The sequence below is a fragment of the Carassius carassius genome, chromosome 18 (genome assembly GCF_963082965.1).
Source record: "Carassius carassius chromosome 18, fCarCar2.1, whole genome shotgun sequence".
Classification (NCBI taxonomy): Eukaryota; Metazoa; Chordata; class Actinopteri; order Cypriniformes; family Cyprinidae; genus Carassius; species Carassius carassius.
This window is the reverse complement of record NC_081772.1, coordinates 10,410,635-10,430,800: the sequence shown is the minus strand read 5'-3', so window position 1 is coordinate 10,430,800 and position 20,166 is coordinate 10,410,635. Positions and strand designations below refer to the sequence as shown.

Genomic DNA, 20,166 nt, shown 5'->3' with positions numbered 1-20,166 from the left:
CAGATGCCAACTAAAGCTCTATCATGCAAAAAGGAAGCCATATGTGAACATGGTCCAGAAGCGCCGTCGTGTCCTGTGGGCCAAGGCTCATTTAAAATGGACTATTTCAAAGTGGAATAGTGTTTTATGGTCAGACGAGTCCAAATTTGACATTCTTGTTGGAAATCATGGACGCCGTGTCCTCCGGGCTAAAGAGGAGGGAGACCTTCCAGCATGTTATCAGCGTTCAGTTCAAAAGCCAGCATCTCTGATGGTATGGGGGTGCATAAGTGCATACGGTATGGGCAGCTTGCATGTTTTGGAAGGCTCTGTGAATGCTGAAAGGTATATAAAAGTTTTAGAGCAACATATGCTTCCCTCCAAACAACGTCTATTTCAGGGAAGGCCTTGTTTATTTCAGCAGGACAATGCAAAACCACATACTGCAGCTATAACAACAGCATGGCTTCGTCGTAGAAGAGTCCGGGTGCTAACCTGGCCTGCCTGCAGTCCAGATCTTTCACCTATAGAGAACATTTGGTGCATCATTAAACGAAAAATACGTCAAAGACGACCACGAACTCTTCAGCAGCTGGAAATCTATATAAGGCAAGAATGGGACCAAATTCCAACAGCAAAACTCCAGCAACTCATAGCCTCAATGCCCAGACGTCTTCAAACTGTTTTGAAAAGAAAAGGAGATGCTACACCATGGTAAACATGCCCCGTCCCAACTATTTTGAGACCTGTAGCAGAAATCAAAATTGAAATGAGCTCATTTTGTGCATAAAATTGTAAACTTTCTCAGTTTAAACATTTGCTATGTTATCTATGTTCTATTGTGAATAAAATATTGGCTCATGTGATTTGAAAGTCTTTTAGTTTTCATTTTATTAAAACTTAAAAAACGTCCCAACTTCTCCGGAATTCGGGTTGTACACTCTGGACGTCTTGATGGAATATCTAAAAGACAATACATTGCAGCCACACTTGAGCGAACCACTAAAAAAAGAAAATGTATAAGTATTATCAAGCAATGTTGCATATGATAATGAATGCAATAATATGTTGACAAAAATGTTTAAATTTAAATTATAAGGTGACTGTTTTGTTAATCACTGTAGTATGTATTTTTATTTATTTATTTTTTTGTTATGTGTACTACTATGTTGGAATGACATCATAAAAATAGTTAAGTTGAATTACAAAATCAAGAAGGACAGGTTTTTGTATAATAGGGATCTAAAGTTTTCATCTGTAAATTAAAACCAGGGTTTTCAACTTGGGGTCTGTGAGCAGATGTGTAAAACAGGATTTTATACTATGCATTCTTAATCCATTATGCATTAAGGAATGTTAATTATAGTTATAAATTAAAAATAATACAAAATGCTATTTAAGTCTTTGGGTTGACTATTAACCTGTATGAGGGATCCCTATATCTGTACAGGATGAAATCCCCTCTTTATTTGAAAGAAAAGAAAAACTAAATCTAAAAGTACGAATTGTGTAAAAACCATAGACTGTATAAAAAGTAACAACATGTACTACCATAGAGCACATGCGTAGAACACGTACACTGCTTGGCGCATACATTTGTCGTGTTTCAGAGCGTCGACTGCAAGTGGCGAGACGTTATTAACACGCTATAATAAAAGTCCATGTTTTGTTAAACGTGGAAATCTAATAATTATTTATACTAGCATCACGTGATCACAGTCTAATAAATTAAAAACGCGTTTTAATAAATAAACTCAGATTTTTACACTAACAAAGACCTGCGGGTCAGTCTTAAAAATTACACGAAAACCTTTTATTTTGAAAAAAATCGCTATCGTTGCAGAAAGTGCCTGGATGCTGGCTTCCCTCTCCAGCATATGTGACTAGTCCTACAGTGGGGCGACTGATAGGGCGGCAAAGCGGCTGAAAAAAAACGGGGTTTAAAGCAGCTGCGAAATGGCTGGACAGCAGTTTCAGTACGACGACAGTGGCAACACCTTTTTCTATTTCCTCACGTCCTTTGTGGGACTAATAGTAATCCCAGCCACCTATTACCTCTGGCCCCGGGATCAGAATGCGGGTAAGGCCCCATATGCTAATACACGAAGAGCTAAACTGTTCACGTTACATGTCTCTTGATGATAAGTAACGTTAAGTTACTGATAACTAGATTGCCACCTCTTTGAGGAGCATTTTCTGACATTGCAGTATTCAATAAAACGAATACCTAAGGTAGACCCAGTAATGCCACTAAGAGCTTGCCTAATTGTTGATATTTAACTTAGCATTAGCAGCTCAACTACACTGGATGAGATATTTCCAGTATTTTTGAAGTGTAAGTTATCGATCTTAACGCAGATACTTTTAAAGAGACTTCAGTTTAAATGTCTATTTGAGCATTGCTACCCTCACGTACAAGCGTCCTTCGTTAAATTTGAGTGACTTGTCTTCTGTTTAATGTGTGACAAACACATTGCTTTAAGATCAGTTGATCTGATCATATAATGGTCGCCATTGATCATTACTTGTTTCTTTCCCGTCTGCATGGCATTCACTCCCACTCGCTTTTCTTCATGTGTTATGAAATGTTGCAAGGTATCTGTTTATTTAGTTGTTCATTGTGGTATATGCACGTTCTTGTGAATTGTACTCTCTCATGAACTGCACTTTTGCATACTGTTTACATGCATCAGATCGACAACTTTAAGTCAGTCGAAGTCAAATTCACAATAAATGAACCCATGTTTGCAGACAATGGTTTGTAGCTTATGCAGTTGTGCTAACAATTATGCAGTGTGCACAGTATCGAATTTATACAAGAAACGCTCATAGGTTTTTGGTTTTAAAGTCCATTATGGCTCAATATCTGTCGGACTGAAAACCTTTCAGATATCAATAAAGATGGGTCTATTGTACACAAATCCTCTTCCTCTGTTTATTCTCTTATATAACAATACAATTTTGGCATATTTTGAGACCGCTTTTGTAATCTTGCTCTCAATGTAAGAGAGGTACACAGGGACACATTTTGCAGTACCTCACTAACTAAAAAGTAACAGTGCTATACCATGCTTTTTGAATATGTTAATACTATTCCTTTATATAATTTGCTATTATTGTACAATGGGACTTTACTGTAGAGGCAGGATCTGTATGTTTGCATGGTGGGTGTGAGTTAGATTGCACAATGCTGCTTTTTTCTCATTGTTGTCAGTTATATAAATAAATTTACAGAGCAATTAAGATTGAAGAGTTTACGACGAGTCCATGGAAGATGTCTGTGGTATCGCCTTCGGCTGATGAAATCACAGCAGAGCATTGTTCCAACACTTAAGTAAGTGATTATGTTTGTGTGAAATTAAAGGCATTTCAGGGGAATCAATCTCCTTTAGCTTATTGCGCCTACTGTTATTATGACACACTGCACTTGTGTCCTGTCTGTTTGCTGTTTGTAAACATTTAGTTTTTAACATGCACACATTTTTAGTAGGTTTCTGGATGTATACAGTGTGCACTGGGCAACAAAATTAATTGGATATCAGTATCTCTTAAAAATCATGCAAAGTGCTAAAATATTTAATTAGCTTTTTATGCATTTATCCATTTAGTATATTAAAGGATATAAAAAAATCATATTTTGTATTAATTGTTAACATTAATTAAATGCAAGAGGACAACAATGCTTTTACGAGAGTCTTGCAACAGATATCAATTTATCATTTTATATGATTAATGAATTTTCGGACACCAACCAAGAGTCATTTTATTGTGATGGTCTGATTTATTGATTTATTTTTGGCTATTGCTGTAGCACCTGCCACAATGGTCAAAATGAATGAAATTATTTATTCTTAAGCATGACAATGACATCAGACACTCGTCAAAGCTGTGCTCCGTCTATTTAAAGAACAAAGCTTGAATAAGATGTATTCTGAAATATCCCTTCTTTCATGGCTTAAATCTGCTCTTTTATGCTACTTAGTCATCATGATGTATAGCAGCTGCTGTCTATTTTATTGTAAATTTTGGTCACATACTAAAATGTACTTCTCTATCATTTTAGAAAAGCAGCCCTGTTGTTTGGGTGGGCAGTATTTCTTCTCCTGGCCTATAAGGTGTCTAAATTAGATCGAGAGTACCAGGAGTATAACCCCTATGAGGTCCTCCACTTGGAAGCAGTAAGGATGCATTTCTTGTCTTATTCTTTGTCATTTTAATCTCTAACCTGCTTCTTCTAAAGATTAATAGATCCATTATTTTTCTGTTTAGGGAGCGTCTGTTGCTGAGATTAAGAAACAGTACAGAGTGCTGTCTCTGAAACACCATCCTGATAAAGGTGGAGATGAGGCCATGTTCATGAAGCTTGCTAAAGCTTACTCTGCGTAAGACTGCTGTCACCACCTCTTTTATTTACTGTTACCTTTTACATTTAATGTCATGTTATTTATAGCAGTCGCAACTAATTTTTCTATGTGGGTTGGTGTTGGTATTGCAGTGTGTAATTATAGGTGCAGCACAATACCGTTCATAAAAGCTATATGTAAAAATGTCATTCACTGAGCCAGAATGAAACACTTCTTAAAGTACTCACGCAGCACCTTTCTGTTATTGGTCAATATTGCGCTGCGTGTAATCATCTGAGTTTTTGAAATAGTTTTCCATGCTGATACATTCTCACAGTTTAACGAATGAGGAAGCACGGGATAACTGGGAGAAGTATGGCAACCCTGATGGCCCAAGAGGTGACAGTTTCTTAACTTGTCAACTTATTTCTAAACAATTGTTCCGTTAGTATAACCTATGTTGAAAGTTCATCATTATTCTGTCTTTTTACTGTTGATCAGTGACAAGTTTTGGAATCGCTCTTCCTGCGTGGATTGTTGACCAGAAAAATTCCATGCTGGTAGGTTCACCCACTCATTTTTTCCAGCTGTCAGTTAAGTCTTGACCAAATTTAAGTGTCAATTAATAATTAGATAAATACACTAAGAATGCAATAACTTGCGAAACCTGTTTGCATGTGCCTTTCACAGGTGCTGCTGGTCTATGGGTTGGCTTTTATGGTTATACTTCCTGTGGTTGTGGTAAGCCATTCTTTTAGAGCGATAAATAACTTGGACATGAGATTAAATTAAATAAAACCAGTTTGGGGTCAGTAAGATTTATTTCTTTTTATGTTTTTTGAAAGAAGTCTATTATGCTGACCAAGATAATTGATCAAAATACAGTAAAAACAGTAATATTGTTTAGTATTATTAGAGTTTCAAACATCTCTTTTCTATTTTAATGTGTTTTAACTCATTTATTTCTATAATGGAAAGCTGAATTTTCATCATCTGTGTCTCAAGCTAGAGTAACATTATAATTGTCAGTGGTGATAACAGTTAGGATAATTTGTATAATTATAAATGTATCACTAATGATCAATTTAATGCATCCTTGCTAAATAAAAAGCGTCAATTTCTTAAAAAAAAAAAAATGTAAAAAAATGTAGTGTACAAGTGCTTGGAAACTGTAGTATAGAAGCCCATTCTGTTCATTAATATTCTGATAAAAACAATAGTAACGAGCCTTTTTGTTTAGGGCACATGGTGGTACCGCTCCATCCGCTACAGTGGTGATCAGATCCTCATCAACACAACACAGCTTTTCATGCACTTTATGTACAAAACGCCTACAATGAACATGAAACGTAAGTTGAAGAAAAATATTTTATGACCTTTTTCGATCTTTTAGATACCTGCGACTGAGTCTTTTCTGTGTTTGACAGGATTGGTGATGGTTTTGATGGCAGCATTTGAATTTGATCCTCGTAGTAACAAAGAGGCCATCATAAGACCAACAGACAACATAGAAGTTCCACAGGTAAAATGTTCAAACATATATATGTATTTTGTGCTAAAGATTTAGAATGCTTAATGAAGTGGCTAGTGGATAATGATTAAATTGAATGCTCGTGTTGTGTTGCTTTGTGCAGTTGATTCGGGAGCTGGGGAACATTAATGTGAAGAAGAAGGAGCCTCCGTTCTGCTATCCCTACAGCCTGAAGGCTCGAGTTTTATTACTTACACACCTTGCCAGGATGGATGTTTCTGAGAACATAGAGGAGGGTATGCATTCACAAACACCTGTCAAGTGTCAACATTTAATCCTGTAGGATAATAGCAGACCAACTACCAGCTTACAAGCTATATATTAAACCAAATATGTTATCCCTGGGAATTAAATCCATGACCTTGGTGTTGCTAATCCCAAGCTAAATTAATTAGCTGTTTTGTATCTTCTGCAGATCAAAGGTTTGTGGTGAAGAAGTGCCCTGCTTTACTACAGGAAATGATCAATGTCGGCTGTCAACTTACTATGATGGCAACCAGCAGAGGAGGTAATTATGTAATTAATATGAGTATATACATTACTGTTTATAGGTTTGATCAGTATGATTTATGTGATGAAATTAATCTTTTATTCCGGCAAGGATGAATTAAATGGAGCAGAAGTTGACACTAAATACAACATTGTTAAAAAAAAAAACTTCCTCAAAAATATTAAGTAGCACTACTGTTTTCCGCATTGATAAGAAATATGTCTTGAGCACCTGAAAACATATTAGAATGATTTCTAAAGGATCATGGGACACTGAAAACTGGAGCTATGATGCTGAGAATTCAGCTTTGCCATCACAGGGTCAATTAAATTTTTTTATGTGTTAAAATAGAATAGAGTTATTTGAAACTGTAGTAATATTTCTTCATATTGCTTAATGTATATTTCATCATGCATCCTTGGTGAACATAAGAGACTTTTTTTAAAAACATGAAAAAATCTTTTGAAAGGTAGTATATAATATGATGCATGATTGAAATACGATTTTTGCTGATTTTGATTTTATAGGTCTTCGGGCTCCCAGGTTGTCATCCATAGAGAACTGCATGAAGTTGTCTCAGATGGTGCTTCAAGGACTGCAGGAGGCCAAGTCTCCTCTGCTTCAGCTGCCCCATTTTGAAGAGGAGCACCTCCGATACTGTATCTCTAAGAAGGTACATCTTTCTCAGAGGCATCGCAGCAAAAAAAACTCTGTTAGATACCCCAGTTAAATTTCTAAATAGGGCCCATCTTTCTCTTCAGTATAAGGTACGGACATTGCAAGATCTTGTCAGTCTGAAGGACTCTGACAGGAGAAACATGCTGCGATTCCTGGGGGAGGAGAAGTATGATGAGGTTATGGCGGTCCTCGGGAGCTTTCCCTGTATCAACATGGAAACCAAACTTCAAGGTGAGATTGTTCAGCAGCACTTGAACCCTCATACATTCATTAAAAACCATTATGTGTGATTTAAAGACTTCAACTCTTTGTGTTTCATTGCCCCATAGTGTTGGATGATGAAGATAGCAATAACGTCACGGCAGGATCCATTGTCACAGTTACTGTCACCTTGACAAGGAAGAGAATGTCTGTAAGTAGCATATTTGAGAGCCACCATTTCCTATCCAGATGTTTATTTGAGGGTGAGAGTTCAATGCTATTCAAATATAGCAGTTGATTTATGTTATATATGTATTATGCAAAGTGATTATGATCATGGTATAGCACATCTTGCAGTTGCAGCAGGCATCCACAAGAGGTCAATGCTATGCTTCTTTGGTTTTTAGGTTGAGAATTCATTTCAAGCAAGACTACCTACTACCAAAACAGTCTGTATTCTTTTTAAAAAGCGCAACAACATTTGTACTAAATTTCTGTTTGTATTTAGGAGATGTTTGAGAAAGAGGATGCACCGCTACCTACAGAGGAAACTAATGCAGAGGAGGTAGTAACGCTATTCAAGCTATGTGTTTGGCAGACATAATTTTATAAAAAAATAAAAAATGCATATTTACATTTTGTTATTTGCTCGTAATGATGTCTAAAAGTATATGAATATTATTTTGTAATTTGCAGCAAGGTGATGCCAAAAACAAGCCAAAAGTTTGGCAAAATAAGAATAAAGGAGCTAAGAAAGCTGCCAAGTCCAAAAAGAAGAAACTGACTAAGAAGAAACCAGTCACCCAACAGCAAGCAAAGGGAGACAAGGCCAAACACCCCAATGGCAATGTGGCAGGAAATGTAAGGATTCTAAAACTATAGACCTGTAAATGTTCTGTGTTACACATTTTTTTGTCTTTTAAAGAAACAGACTTTCATTTTATCCATTCAGAAAGTTCCGAAAGATTTTTCTTTTTCTTTTTTTTAAGAAATGAATACTTTTATTCAGCAAGGATGCATTAAATTGTCAAAAATGAGAGTAGATTGTTGTAGATTTCCATTTCAATTAAATTGTTCTTTTGAACTTAAAAAAAAAAAAAAGTATCACAGTTACCACGAAAAATATGGGGCAAAACAACTCATTTCAACTTTGATAATAATAATAATAATAATAATATTTTTTTCAGAATATTACAAAGATTTCTGAAACATATGGCACTAAAGACTGGAGTAATGGCTGCTGACAATTGAGCTTTGCCATCACACAAATTAGTTATATTTTAAAATTAAAATAGAAAACAGTTGAAATTGTAACAATAGTTTTATCAAGAGGTTTGATTCAAAAACATAAAAAAAAATCGGCAGCCCCAAACTTCTGAACAGTAGTGTATATTATGTTATATTCATTCATTTTAGTCAGTTTTACTATGATGCTCATTTGCATCTGCATGTGCTTATATTTTCATTCACAGGATGTTGCTCCTGCATCAAAAGTGGAAGAGGACGATCTTTCTGATAAAGGCAGTGAATCAGATGAAGCAGAGGGAAATAAGGACTCTCCCAGCGAGAGAGATGAGGAGAGCGACAAGCAGAGTGACACTGAGGTGGACGAGATTGCCGGAGATGATGAGGAGGTGTGTGTCATATCCTTCTGATGTGACTGCCAATGGTAGTCATTGCAGTGCATCTTTCCATAACCAGCATGTCTTTTTCTGTAGGAATGGGAGGCACTACAACAGAGCATTCAGCGCCGTGAAAGGGCACTATTGGAGACCAAGTCTAAGGTCACACATCCTGTGTACAGTTTGTACTTCCCTGAGGAGAAGCAGGAGTGGTGGTGGCTCTACATTGCAGATAGGAAGGAACAGACGCTGGTGTCTATGCCCAACCACGTCTGTACACTCAAAGACACAGAGGAGGTGAGGCCACAACCACCTGTTTGTGCTTTACCACATCTTTTTTTCATTCGGAAAGGGTGACATTGTGTTACTCAGTGGAGGGGAATTTAAAATTTTCTGGGCATGGAAGTGACTTAAAACTTAAAAGTCGTGGAAATTTGAGGAGAGTTGCTCAAAAATGTTTTTACTGGCTAGACAACATTTTGAGTAAAGGCTGTGCAAAGTAAATTGTGCTAACAAATCATAGTGATATTTAATTTGTTAGCAGTGTGATTTATTAATATTTTTAACTAGCATTTATATTTTCATTTTTTTTATATCTATCTATCTATCTATCTATCTATCTATCTATCTATCTAAATATATCTATTTAGGTTTCTTTTATTAGGTTTCTTTAATTTTTAGAAATTTTATTTCAGATAACCAAAATGATTTCAATAGTTTTAGTTTTAGCTAACAATAATAACCCCATGTAAGAGGGAAGTTATTTGAATTGATCAAACTGGTCCATCTGAATCAGACTAATTAAAAAAAAACTTTTCCAGTAATAATAATTGATTGGTCATTAAAATAATGTTAATTTTTTATTAATTTAATTTTTTAATACTACTATTAAGGTTTAATTTACATTTATTTCATTAGCTTTTTGTTTATTTAAAGTTATTATGTTTGCTGCTTCAATTTAAACTTATTTCAGTTCAACCTTTCTAGTTAATTACAGATTTATTTCAATAAAGCTAAACAACCAAATGTTTAATAGTTTTTGTTAAAGGGGTCATATGTTGTGATTTAAAATGTTTCCTTTCTCTTTGGAGTGTTACAAGCTCTTGGTCTTACACACCCTCACATGTCTATGTAACGATGTGGGAAGATTTGAATAACACCGCCCAAAATGTTCACGAAAAGAAAGGTGTAACTTGTAATCTAGCAGTTGCCGCCGGCACAATGTGGTGGAATGCTGTGTGTTTCCTTGTGAAAGTGAAACTACTTTGTTTGGCCTTCCAAAAGAGGACACAACTAGAAATTAGTGGTTAAGTTGTATTTACAACACTGTTCCAGAACAGTTCAACCCAAATATTCAGAATATTTGCAAATGTGCAGTGCATTTTATGGAGGACGAGGACTGTTTCCTGAACCATAGCCTACAATGCTTCTGTGCACAAAGGCTATAACTATAAAGTGGGGCAATTCCAACTTTGCATGGACAGTCTGGCGCTTCTGACTCACAGTCTGTAAGTACGTTTACATATTTATAGAATTTGTCACTGATTATTAAAATGCAAGATTTGAGCAGTGTAGAGTAGCGCTTGTTGTTTGTAATTTCTCCGATCACAAATGCAGACATGGTTTTGTTTATGCCAGCGTCTGTTTTACATTATAATCCTATAGAGTAAACAGTGTTTTCAAAAAAGTCTTGAGTGCTTTTTAAAACATCACTGCCAGCATCTTTTTCTGCAGCTCAAAGCGTCTTTTCAAGTTGAAAAAATTTAAACTTTCTGAAAAAAAAAAACATCCTACTTCAAGCGCCTTTTTGACAGCTGACCAATGACAACAAGCGAGTGGCGAGTCCTTTCCATAACAACAAAAACAACGAGAGAAAAAAAGAAGATAGCTGGTAGACAGATCATACTAGTTTTGGCACAAGGAGTTGTATGATATAAGTAGGGATGGGTACCGAAACCCGGTATTAAACTGGCCCTAGGGCTAAATTATGAAAGACCGTAGTATCAGTAAGATCTGACGCTATTGGTTCTGTTTTCGGTACTGGAGGGGGAAAAAAAATTATGTAATATGTATTTTTGCTTAATAATGTTGTCGTGCACATTTTATCTCACCAAACATTTCTAATGTGCGATTATATTAAGACGTTTGTCTGTGAGATCTGCGAGATCTCTCATGCGTGCCGCGGAGGCTGTCTGTCAGTCACACACACACACACACACACAACACAACGAGCGCGGCGCACGCACATGACACGCATAACAGTACGAAAATTCCCCCTTCATAATAATAAAGACTTTCTGTCAGTCACACACACACAACAAACGAGCACGGCGCACACACACGCATAAGGGGCCGTTCACATATCACGTCTTTTGCGCGCTCAAGTTCTTTATTTCAAATGTAGGCGTGCGGTATGCGCGAATGGAAGCGACGAGCACGTTTTTTCCAGGCTCGTCCGCACCGCATCGAGTTGAAAACATCTAAACTTTTCAGAATGCCGCAAGTGCACCGCAGGTCATGTAGCTTCCAATCCTCACCTTTTCCGTAACAACGTTGAAAGCTCAGCCAAGATGAAGGAACAGCTGATCATAGCTGTATGTAGATTTTTAAATTAATTTAGTAGCAGCGCTACTGCAAGCAATTTTTAGTGCTGCAAATCCATTTATCCATTGCTGAAATATCCACGTCTTCATGGAGAACGCAGGTCATGGTTGCTTAGCAATGGCAGAAGCCTCAGGAGCACAAGTGCCCGAAGGCTTTGGGGAAAAAATCAGAAAGCGGCGTGCCTAGCGTTTTCCACACGTTTTTATACGCGATATGTGAACGGCCCCTTACAGTACGAAAACTCCCACTTAATACAAAGAGTGACGATGGCGGAGAGAGCAAAACGTTCCAAAGTGTGGTTATACTTCACTAGAGTTGATGCAGACAACGCCAGTTGTCATAAGTGCAACAACATTTTTGCATGTAAGGGCGGCAACACAAGCAATATGTCAAAGCATCTTTCAAAAGTGCATTATGTGCAGACAGAGAAATGCAAAGTTTTCGACTGCCTAACACAACACAAAGTAACACAACTAGAGATCGACCGATATGGGTTTTTCTATAGCCGATGTCGATGTTTAGAGGTCAGGGTCAGCCGATGGCCGATATGTGCTGCCGATTTTTAGGGCCGATATCTTGAGTCAATCATTTACATAAAAGTTTTAGAGCATTTATCAAGTAGAATTTTTCAAGTTTGTTGGAACATAAATGTAAACTGAAATATACATTTAAATAAATACAATTTTAGAAATAAAAATGCATTAAACTGATAAATATAAAAAAATGTAAATATATAAAAAATAAATAACAGTAGTGCTGCAAACACACTAGCAACATTTGTGTTTGGTATAAATGACACATAACATCTAAAGTGCATTCTAATTTCAAACTTACATCGCAGTCTGTTCATTATTAAAAAAAAAGTACAGCCAACCAAACATTTAAAAGGTCACATTGGTCAGTTTAAATAGACCGTAGTATACCGGTCCACTCTGCTGTTATGCATGTTTTTGCTCATGTGAAGAGGATGATCTTTTCCGTCTAGTTTACATTAAAAAAATCAAAAATATTGTAGTTTAACATTCAGATACATTGCGAATATGGAAACATTTGGATATGTGCAGAACGAGACGTGAGCAATAACCTCCAAATACATCTAGTCAAACCCACGCTCGTTCGTCCTTGTATGGATCGGATCATTTTTCAGATCAGCAAAAAAAAAAAAAGACCAAGAAAAAAAAACGTACGTTTTTTTTTTACATTAAATTATAAAATTAAAATATATGAAATCAACTTATAGTGCACATGGCATAATATCTGCTTTTTAACATAATAGCCGGACTTCACATCTCCCAGTCTGCTGTGATGAAGTGAGCAGTTATCGTCACATAGCTCTCCGTCCCCCTGGACGTCCACCCGTCTGTCGTGAGCACAACAGAGGATGCTCAGGATAGTTCATCCACAACTTTTTTTCTTCTGTTCATAAAGATCTTGCACAATCTTTTCGCTGAAGTGGGTGCGCGACAGGATGTCGTAACGTGGCTCTATGCACCGTCACAGTTTTACACTCTAAAAACAACCTCTTTCCTTCATCATTATATCTGATAGGGAAGCCAAAATGCGCGGGGCGTTCAAGCTCCTCCGTTCCTCTGCTCGCCATGACCACTGAGTGTGGACTGAACATGCGCAACTTTTTTTTTTTTTTTTTTTTCATAAATCAATCCGCGGGTCACGTGTGTGCCGAACCGAAGATATTGATCCGAATGGATCACGGATCAATGATGATCCGTTGCACCACTACTATAGTGTCATTTGAAAACATTGCAGTTGTGTTTTAAAATACAACAACAAGCACCAGGAAAGCACTTAAAGAGGCGCATTCAGCGGTCTCCTTGACTGGAAACAGTCAACAAAGTAAAATGATCTCCAACGTATGGCGCGCTCTCTTCATTTTATCAAATGATCATAATCACATCTATTAATTTTATAGTCCTGCTACTAGCATTTTATTCAGACTAAAACCCCTTTAATTCGGGTGAGAAAGCTTTTTTTCCAAGTGGCTTTTGCACATAATAATAATAATACCGCTGCAGACGCATTTTGCAGCATTAAGGTTATTAATTGATCGTTAATTTAAATGACGATCGATCATGGAAATTATCGAATATTGACATCCCTAAATACAAATGAGTTGGATGGAAAACTGGTTATTGTCTGCATCAAACCATGCTTCCGAACAAATGTGATTCACGGTTCTGGGCTGCTCCAGGACAGTTGTCTCTCCGAGCACGGTGCTGTCTGTGAGCGAGGTGGAGTAACGTCAGAGACAGTTTACTTTGGTAACGTCATGCTGCAGTATTTGTTAGAGCTGCCAACTTCTCCACCCCATTTACTGAGTGAAATTCTCTGACTACCTTTATCTCCCAGGACTGTTGTTGAATCTTCCAAAAGTTTTGGTTTCACATGCGGCAGCAGCACTTTCCACTGCACCAATAACACGGGGCTGCCCGCCGACATGCCTGACTTTAAATTGGCGCTACTAAACACGGATATCGGCCGATGCCGATATATTAAAAAAATGACAAATATCGGCCTGATATATCGGTCGACCTCTAAACACAACACAAAGTACCGATAAGAATACAGTTAAAGTACCGGACCGTTAAGCAGTATCGGTAAGAGTAGTAATACCATTAAAACCTTAAAGGCCGTGTTGCAGGGTAAAAAAATTTTCGAATTTGTGCAATTTGCTTGTGGGTAATAAACATTTAAACTGTTATCCATTGTATTTTATGTTGTTGGGTATCACAAAACGGAATATAATACGAAAAAGTAGGTACTATTTTACAGCGGTCTCCTTTCCCCCATAATGCATTGCATCATGTCACGGTGGGGAGAGAATTTACCAAAGCCCGCCTTGAGAGCATTGAGAGTGACTAGAGAGAGACGAGTAGTAGACGAGAGTATTCAGATAGCGCAGATTATAGATAAATAGATAAATACATAGATATAGATAGACAGACTACATATATAGATAGATAGACAGACAGCCAGATAGATAGATATCGACCAACAGCGACCCAAACGGACTCACTTCCCCTACAGCACAAGCTTTTCAGCGCAGTTTCCATGGGACAGCACCCACACAAGCACCTGCCAAACACAGCGACACACACGCAGCTACGTTTGCAACAACATTTTCACCGAAGGAAGAGATAAACGCTTAGAAACGTCCATATAGCTAGCATGTTGCCTTCTATTTCTAGATGACAAAGACAACGTTTACCAGTTCTACGACACTATACAAAGGTTACCGGTACTTATCTGAACTAACGTCATGATCACTGCCACCTAGATATAAAGAAAACGTTGATTTTTCACTCTGTGCTACTCAATGACAGTAAAAAAAAATAATAATAATATATATATATATGTGTGTGTGTGTGTGTGTGTCGTTATTGTGCACTGCTGCTCGTAGACTTGCTCCAGTGCTCATTGCTGCGATGCTAAACGATAGCAACTCACCAGGACACTTCACCAACTCTCTACTCATTCTCTTCGGACCATGCATTTCATAAGCTTTGACGGACATCAGTTCTTGGCAATTCCTCATTTGCCCTCTCACGTCTGGCAGGTTCGAAATTATACAGCTGCAGGTCATCATACATGTTGGCTCTTGCCACCTCTTCCTCATCCCAGTCAGTCGCTACAGTTCTGATGCTGCGTTCCAGGCAGGTTTTTGAGCTCGTAATCACTATTTCATACCACTACTAACGACTTTGGACCGTTCCAGGCAAGTTATGCCAAACTTTCTGAGTGCAAGGAATTGTAACTAGATTATTTTTTTTTATTGGAACAGTACATTGACCTAAAATCATTTTTTCAACGTGTGCCACTTGCATAAACACTGCATCCGTAGGCAGTATTATTCGTAGGGGCTGTCATTGTTGTTTCACGTGCTGTGTGACCTCGGAACTCGGAGTACATCGATCTAGTACGAGACACGAGTTCACGGGTGGGAAGTCACGAGTTTGATTGCCGTTCCTGTGCACTTTCACGGGTTTAAGGTTGGAAAAACACGGGTTACGGGTTGCCTGGAACGCGGCATCATACTAGACTGAGGCTACCTTTCCTCAACTTCTCCCCAACGTGACGTCATCGCCGAGTTGCATAAAAAAACCGCTAATACCAAAAACTAAAAAAATAGGTCTTTAAGACTATTTTTGAGACATTTTAAAAATGATATACATATCTTGAGTGATTTATGTACCCATTAATCGAAAGTGGTGGTTAACCTGCAACATGGCCTTTAACGATACCCATCCCTAGATATGGGTTCAAAACTCTGTATTCTAAAAAAAAAAAAAGAATATGCAGCAAACTGTGCATCATCCAACCAGAGCTCCTAGACTAAATTGTTGAAAGCACCATACAGTTTCCTTCCCCATAAAATGTCGCGGTCCCACAAATGTCATTGTGAACCGACATTATCCTCCCCGTTAACTTTAATATTAACTAACTGAACATTAACTTCAAAAGCCCACATTTCTGCAGCACACAGTGCTAGGCTACCATTGGAGCTGTTGTTATAGCAACAAAGATGCCCTCGGCTGCTATTTGTAACCAAAACGCTGCCAGCTTTTTATTTCACTAAAGCACTCTTGTCAACTTTTTCTTGTCAAAAATATAGTATTACTAGTCATTATAAACTGTAAGTATGTAGCCACTGGATCCAAAAAATGCCTCGTTTGTAATGGGTTTCATTGGTTTTGTCTCGTCGTTCCAGGATACGGCAAGTCAGGGCATCACAGTATGGTAACATCGTAATATTTCCATCTCACGCTTGAGGCATTCAGCCAATCACAACGCACTTGATAGCTGGCCAATCAGAGCACATCTCGCTTTTCAGAACGATGAGCTTTGTAAAAATCAACGTGTTTCAGAAAGAGGGGCATAGAGGAGCAACTATAATGTACATTATGTGGAAAATAATGTGTCTTTTGAACTTTAAACCACACAAACACATTGCATTACACCAAATACACAAAATAATATTCTTTTTAGCAACATCATATGACCCCTTTAATGGTTTGTGAATCTGGGTTGGGGGGGGGGTCTTGCAATAGAAATAACAAAGCATTTAGAACCAGAATACATAATGGCAAAAACAAATTACCATACTAGAATTAATTGCGATATGGTGTAATGTCATTAAAATATAGTAAAATGTATATTTAAGTGTGTTTAAGACTGGCTGAGTGGTCTAGCTACATTGTCTCCTGCACAGCAGTTTTCCCCATAGCCTGTTGCCAGGCAACCTCCATACTGCAGTCTCTGTCTGGTTACAGAGCAGCCAGACGCCTGTCATAATTCTGTCTGACACACAGAGGGCTTCCTCTCTGTGAGGAGCATGAGAATGCAGTGTAAACAAAAGGGTCATAAATTATCCCATATCTCCCAATTACTTCTCCGTTTTAGGTTTTGCAGAGTTGTGTAAAGTGATCAATGATTATCTAAACTTCCTGTTTGCCTCAGGTCGAACTGAAATTCCCCGCTCCATCCAAAACTGGAAACTATCAATATTCTGTGATTCTCAGATCAGATTCATTCATGGGATTAGATCAGATCAAGCCACTCAAGGTCAGTTTTTATGTATTTATTATAATAATACTATTTTTTTTTAAAAATATTTTCTTCTATATCATATTTTTCTAAATTATTGATTTAAGTATTTATACATTTTATAAAATATTTTAAAACCATGCATGTTTAAAGTTTTGGGTTGGTTAGATTTTTTTTAAATGATTTTTAAAGTCTTTTATTCTCACCACAGCTGCTTTTATTTTATAACAAATAACAGTAAATAGTTATATTGTTAAATATTATTACAATTTTGAATAACTTTTTATTATTATTTTATATTTTTTTATTATTTTATTTCAATGTATTTTATGTAATTTCCTGCGATGAAAGCTGTTTTTTCATCAGCCATTACTCCAGTCTTCAGTGTCACATAATCCTTCAGAAATATTTCTAATATGCTGATTTTGTGATCAAGAAACAGTATTAATTTCTTTAAAAAATATAACGAAAGAAATATGTATTATAAATGTAATATATATATAATATATAAAATGTGTATATATAATAATATATATTATACATTTTAAAATATTCACCAGAACCTTTGTGTTTTTTTTTTTTTTTTTAATTTTCAGCTGGAGGTTCATGAGGCGAAGGCCATGATGGATAACCACCCTCAGTGGGATATCCCAGAAACTGAGGAAGAGGAGGATGACCAGGAGGACAGTGATGGCATTGAGGAATCTGAGGAAGATGAAGAAGACGACGACTAAACCAGTCATTTCATGCAAACTTGAGCACAGCTCATACACCCTTGTGCCCACTCATGCGCGCACACACTCACGCTCCTACACATCCACATAACCCCAGACATTGACGTCTTCTGGGTCGCTACACACTAGAGGCAAACAGGAGACAAGGATGTTGACGCCCCATGTTCCTGTTTAAAACAATCATGAATCACAAATTTGTCCTCCAGTCAAAATAAGACATAAGGAACTATTGGTTATCTTTCCCTGCGTTCATCCAGTCGTTATCGGTTGGCTGTGACAGTGGTTATTTGTGGGGTCCAGCTGTGTTTCAGATTCCTCTCTGCTTGATGAAAAAGATGCATCGATGCAACCAATGCATCGGAAAAATAAAACCCAGAATACCGCTGAAAAAATCACACACCTCATGACTGTCATTTTTCAATATCACCGTCTATGCTTCAAGGGTGTTTTCTACCTTATCATTTTGTAGTTTTATGTAGTTTATTAGATATCAGATTTACCAGGTGTTTCCACTTTTTACGAGGCTGTGTGATGTGTAATCTGGAGTAAGCATGAACCACAAGGATGTGGATGTTTTCTGATCTTGAGCAGGAATTATGGGATGAAGGGTACTGCACTACTGTGGGTTGCATCTCAATTTGTCTTTATGGTCATCAAGTGTGAAAGTCCAATACATTTATAAATCTCACCTATAGTAACAACTTCCAGCTTTTCTCTTCACTAGCACAGGTTGTCTCAGCCTCACGAAAAAAAGACTGCAGACATTCCACAGCCAGGTCTATGGTTTAGTCCTGATTTAACTCCTAATGTCGCTTTACCTAGAACTGCTGTCTCTCTGTTCCACAAAATAAGCAAGCTGATATCAGAAAGATTTCTTGGCACTATGTAATAACAGTCTAAATAATCCAAGGTTTGGATTTGTGAAAAAGAGCATTTTTTTCTTCTCCTTTCATCAATTACACTAATCTCTTGGCCATGGGGCAGCAAAAGATGGTTGGGTGTCTTTTTGAACCTAAAAATGATTACATTAATTTGTATTTATATATAATTTTGTCTTGCATTCCACTCTCATCAAATATGAATGCCTTATTCGATGTACAAATTTTTTTAAGCCACAAATATTTCAGATGGTTTGTTATAGAAACATCAGTTTGAGTGATATGAATTATTTAGGGTCAATGTTTATTTTTGCAAGTTTTTGTGCGTGGCGGGATGGCAACCATGCTCAAAATTGAGGGTATATTTAGCTTTTTTTTGTGGATATGATTATTTTAATCTATTTTAAATGTTATTTTGCACCAGTGGAAGGTCTGACAGCATTTTGGAAGTGCTGATGTAGTGGTTATGAAAATATTGGTCTGGTCTGTTCATTTGTCAATTAGTGGGAGAGGTTAAGATGACTGATAAGAAATTATTTGAGTTGTAAAAATGCGTATGAAATGTAATTTCAATTATGGGTATTTTTTTTCTTTTTCTTTTTAAATCATGAATTAATGACAGGAAATTGAATTTTCTTGTTTGTTCCCAATAGTTAAAGTATGTAGGTACATTTGGAAAACTGCAAATGTCATTAGAAAATCCAATTTTACTTATTTTCCCCCCTAGTGTTCATTAGCATAAACACAATGCAATCTTTACTGACATAGGGAAAGTGTCATTCTGGTTGCATGTAACACAACCAATTTTATAAAATTATAACGGTTTAACAGATAAATAGACATTTTAGTATTATAGTTCTGAAAAAGATTGTAGCCTCATAATTCATGCTGTGTTCTGAAAGCTATCAACCGAAGGGCCCAGATTATGAGAAATCATCTCTTCATAGACACACAGAGAAACTCACTGGCCAGAAAAGGGGTGAATTGCCTAGTAAACAGTATCTGCCACTTGTGTTTACAAGAAAACTGTCATTGTAAATGGAAAATATATATTATTTCTATTTAAATAATTTCAAATAAAATAACTTTTTAAAAGATTTTCTTTTTGATTACACATGATTGAAAATGTATCCCCTGAAACGGTGTCTTTCTTTGATAAATACATGGTTTTAAGAACTTGCCAAGCTTTTTTCTGAAGGTAGATATTTTGACATTTTCATAAAAGGAATATTTGCTAATCTGTTCAGTATTAAACAAAGGAAAATGAATATTATGTAAAAGTGCTAAAGAGAACATCCTGCTTTACTCTCAAACAATCAATTACTAAGCTCGTGCCAGGCTAATATCTAATATACATGTCTGTCAGGTTTGCAATCTGGACTTTAGTCGTTTGAATTAAGATGTTGTTGAGAGGCTCTTCCTGAACAATCCACATTCATCCACATTTTTGGCCACTTGTAAGTAGGTTAATTGTTGCCGTTATAAGAATATTAATGTAACCTATTAAACCAACAAGTTGAGTGTGGAGAAAAGTTAAAACTTCC

General features: G+C 36.8%; 1 protein-coding gene across 1 annotated transcript; it reads left to right on the top strand.

Moving 5' to 3' along the window:
- The first annotated feature begins 1,811 nt into the window (after positions 1-1,811).
- On the top strand, positions 1,812-19,720 carry LOC132092342 (translocation protein SEC63 homolog). The gene is made up of 20 exons (XM_059498527.1): positions 1,812-2,059; positions 3,214-3,313; positions 4,043-4,157; positions 4,249-4,361; positions 4,660-4,721; positions 4,824-4,882; positions 5,013-5,063; positions 5,563-5,671; positions 5,750-5,844; positions 5,957-6,089; positions 6,269-6,361; positions 6,871-7,016; positions 7,105-7,252; positions 7,351-7,433; positions 7,731-7,787; positions 7,919-8,083; positions 8,695-8,856; positions 8,941-9,141; positions 16,924-17,028; positions 17,607-19,720. The coding sequence occupies exons 1-20, from the start codon at positions 1,936-1,938 to the stop codon at positions 17,742-17,744; spliced, it is 2,259 nt and encodes a 752-aa protein (XP_059354510.1). The 5' UTR covers positions 1,812-1,935; the 3' UTR covers positions 17,745-19,720.
- Positions 19,721-20,166: the final 446 nt, after the last annotated feature.

Excerpts from the sequence above, each read along its gene's own strand:
- LOC132092342 (XM_059498527.1), top strand. The coding sequence starts at position 1,936 with ATGGCTGGACAGCAGTTTCAGTACGACGACAGTGGCAACACCTTTTTC. Across the intron at positions 8,857-8,940 it reads TTGCCGGAGATGATGAGGAG|GAATGGGAGGCACTACAACA; the intron begins GTGTGTGTCATA and ends CTTTTTCTGTAG. Across the intron at positions 9,142-16,923 it reads CACTCAAAGACACAGAGGAG|GTCGAACTGAAATTCCCCGC; the intron begins GTGAGGCCACAA and ends TGTTTGCCTCAG.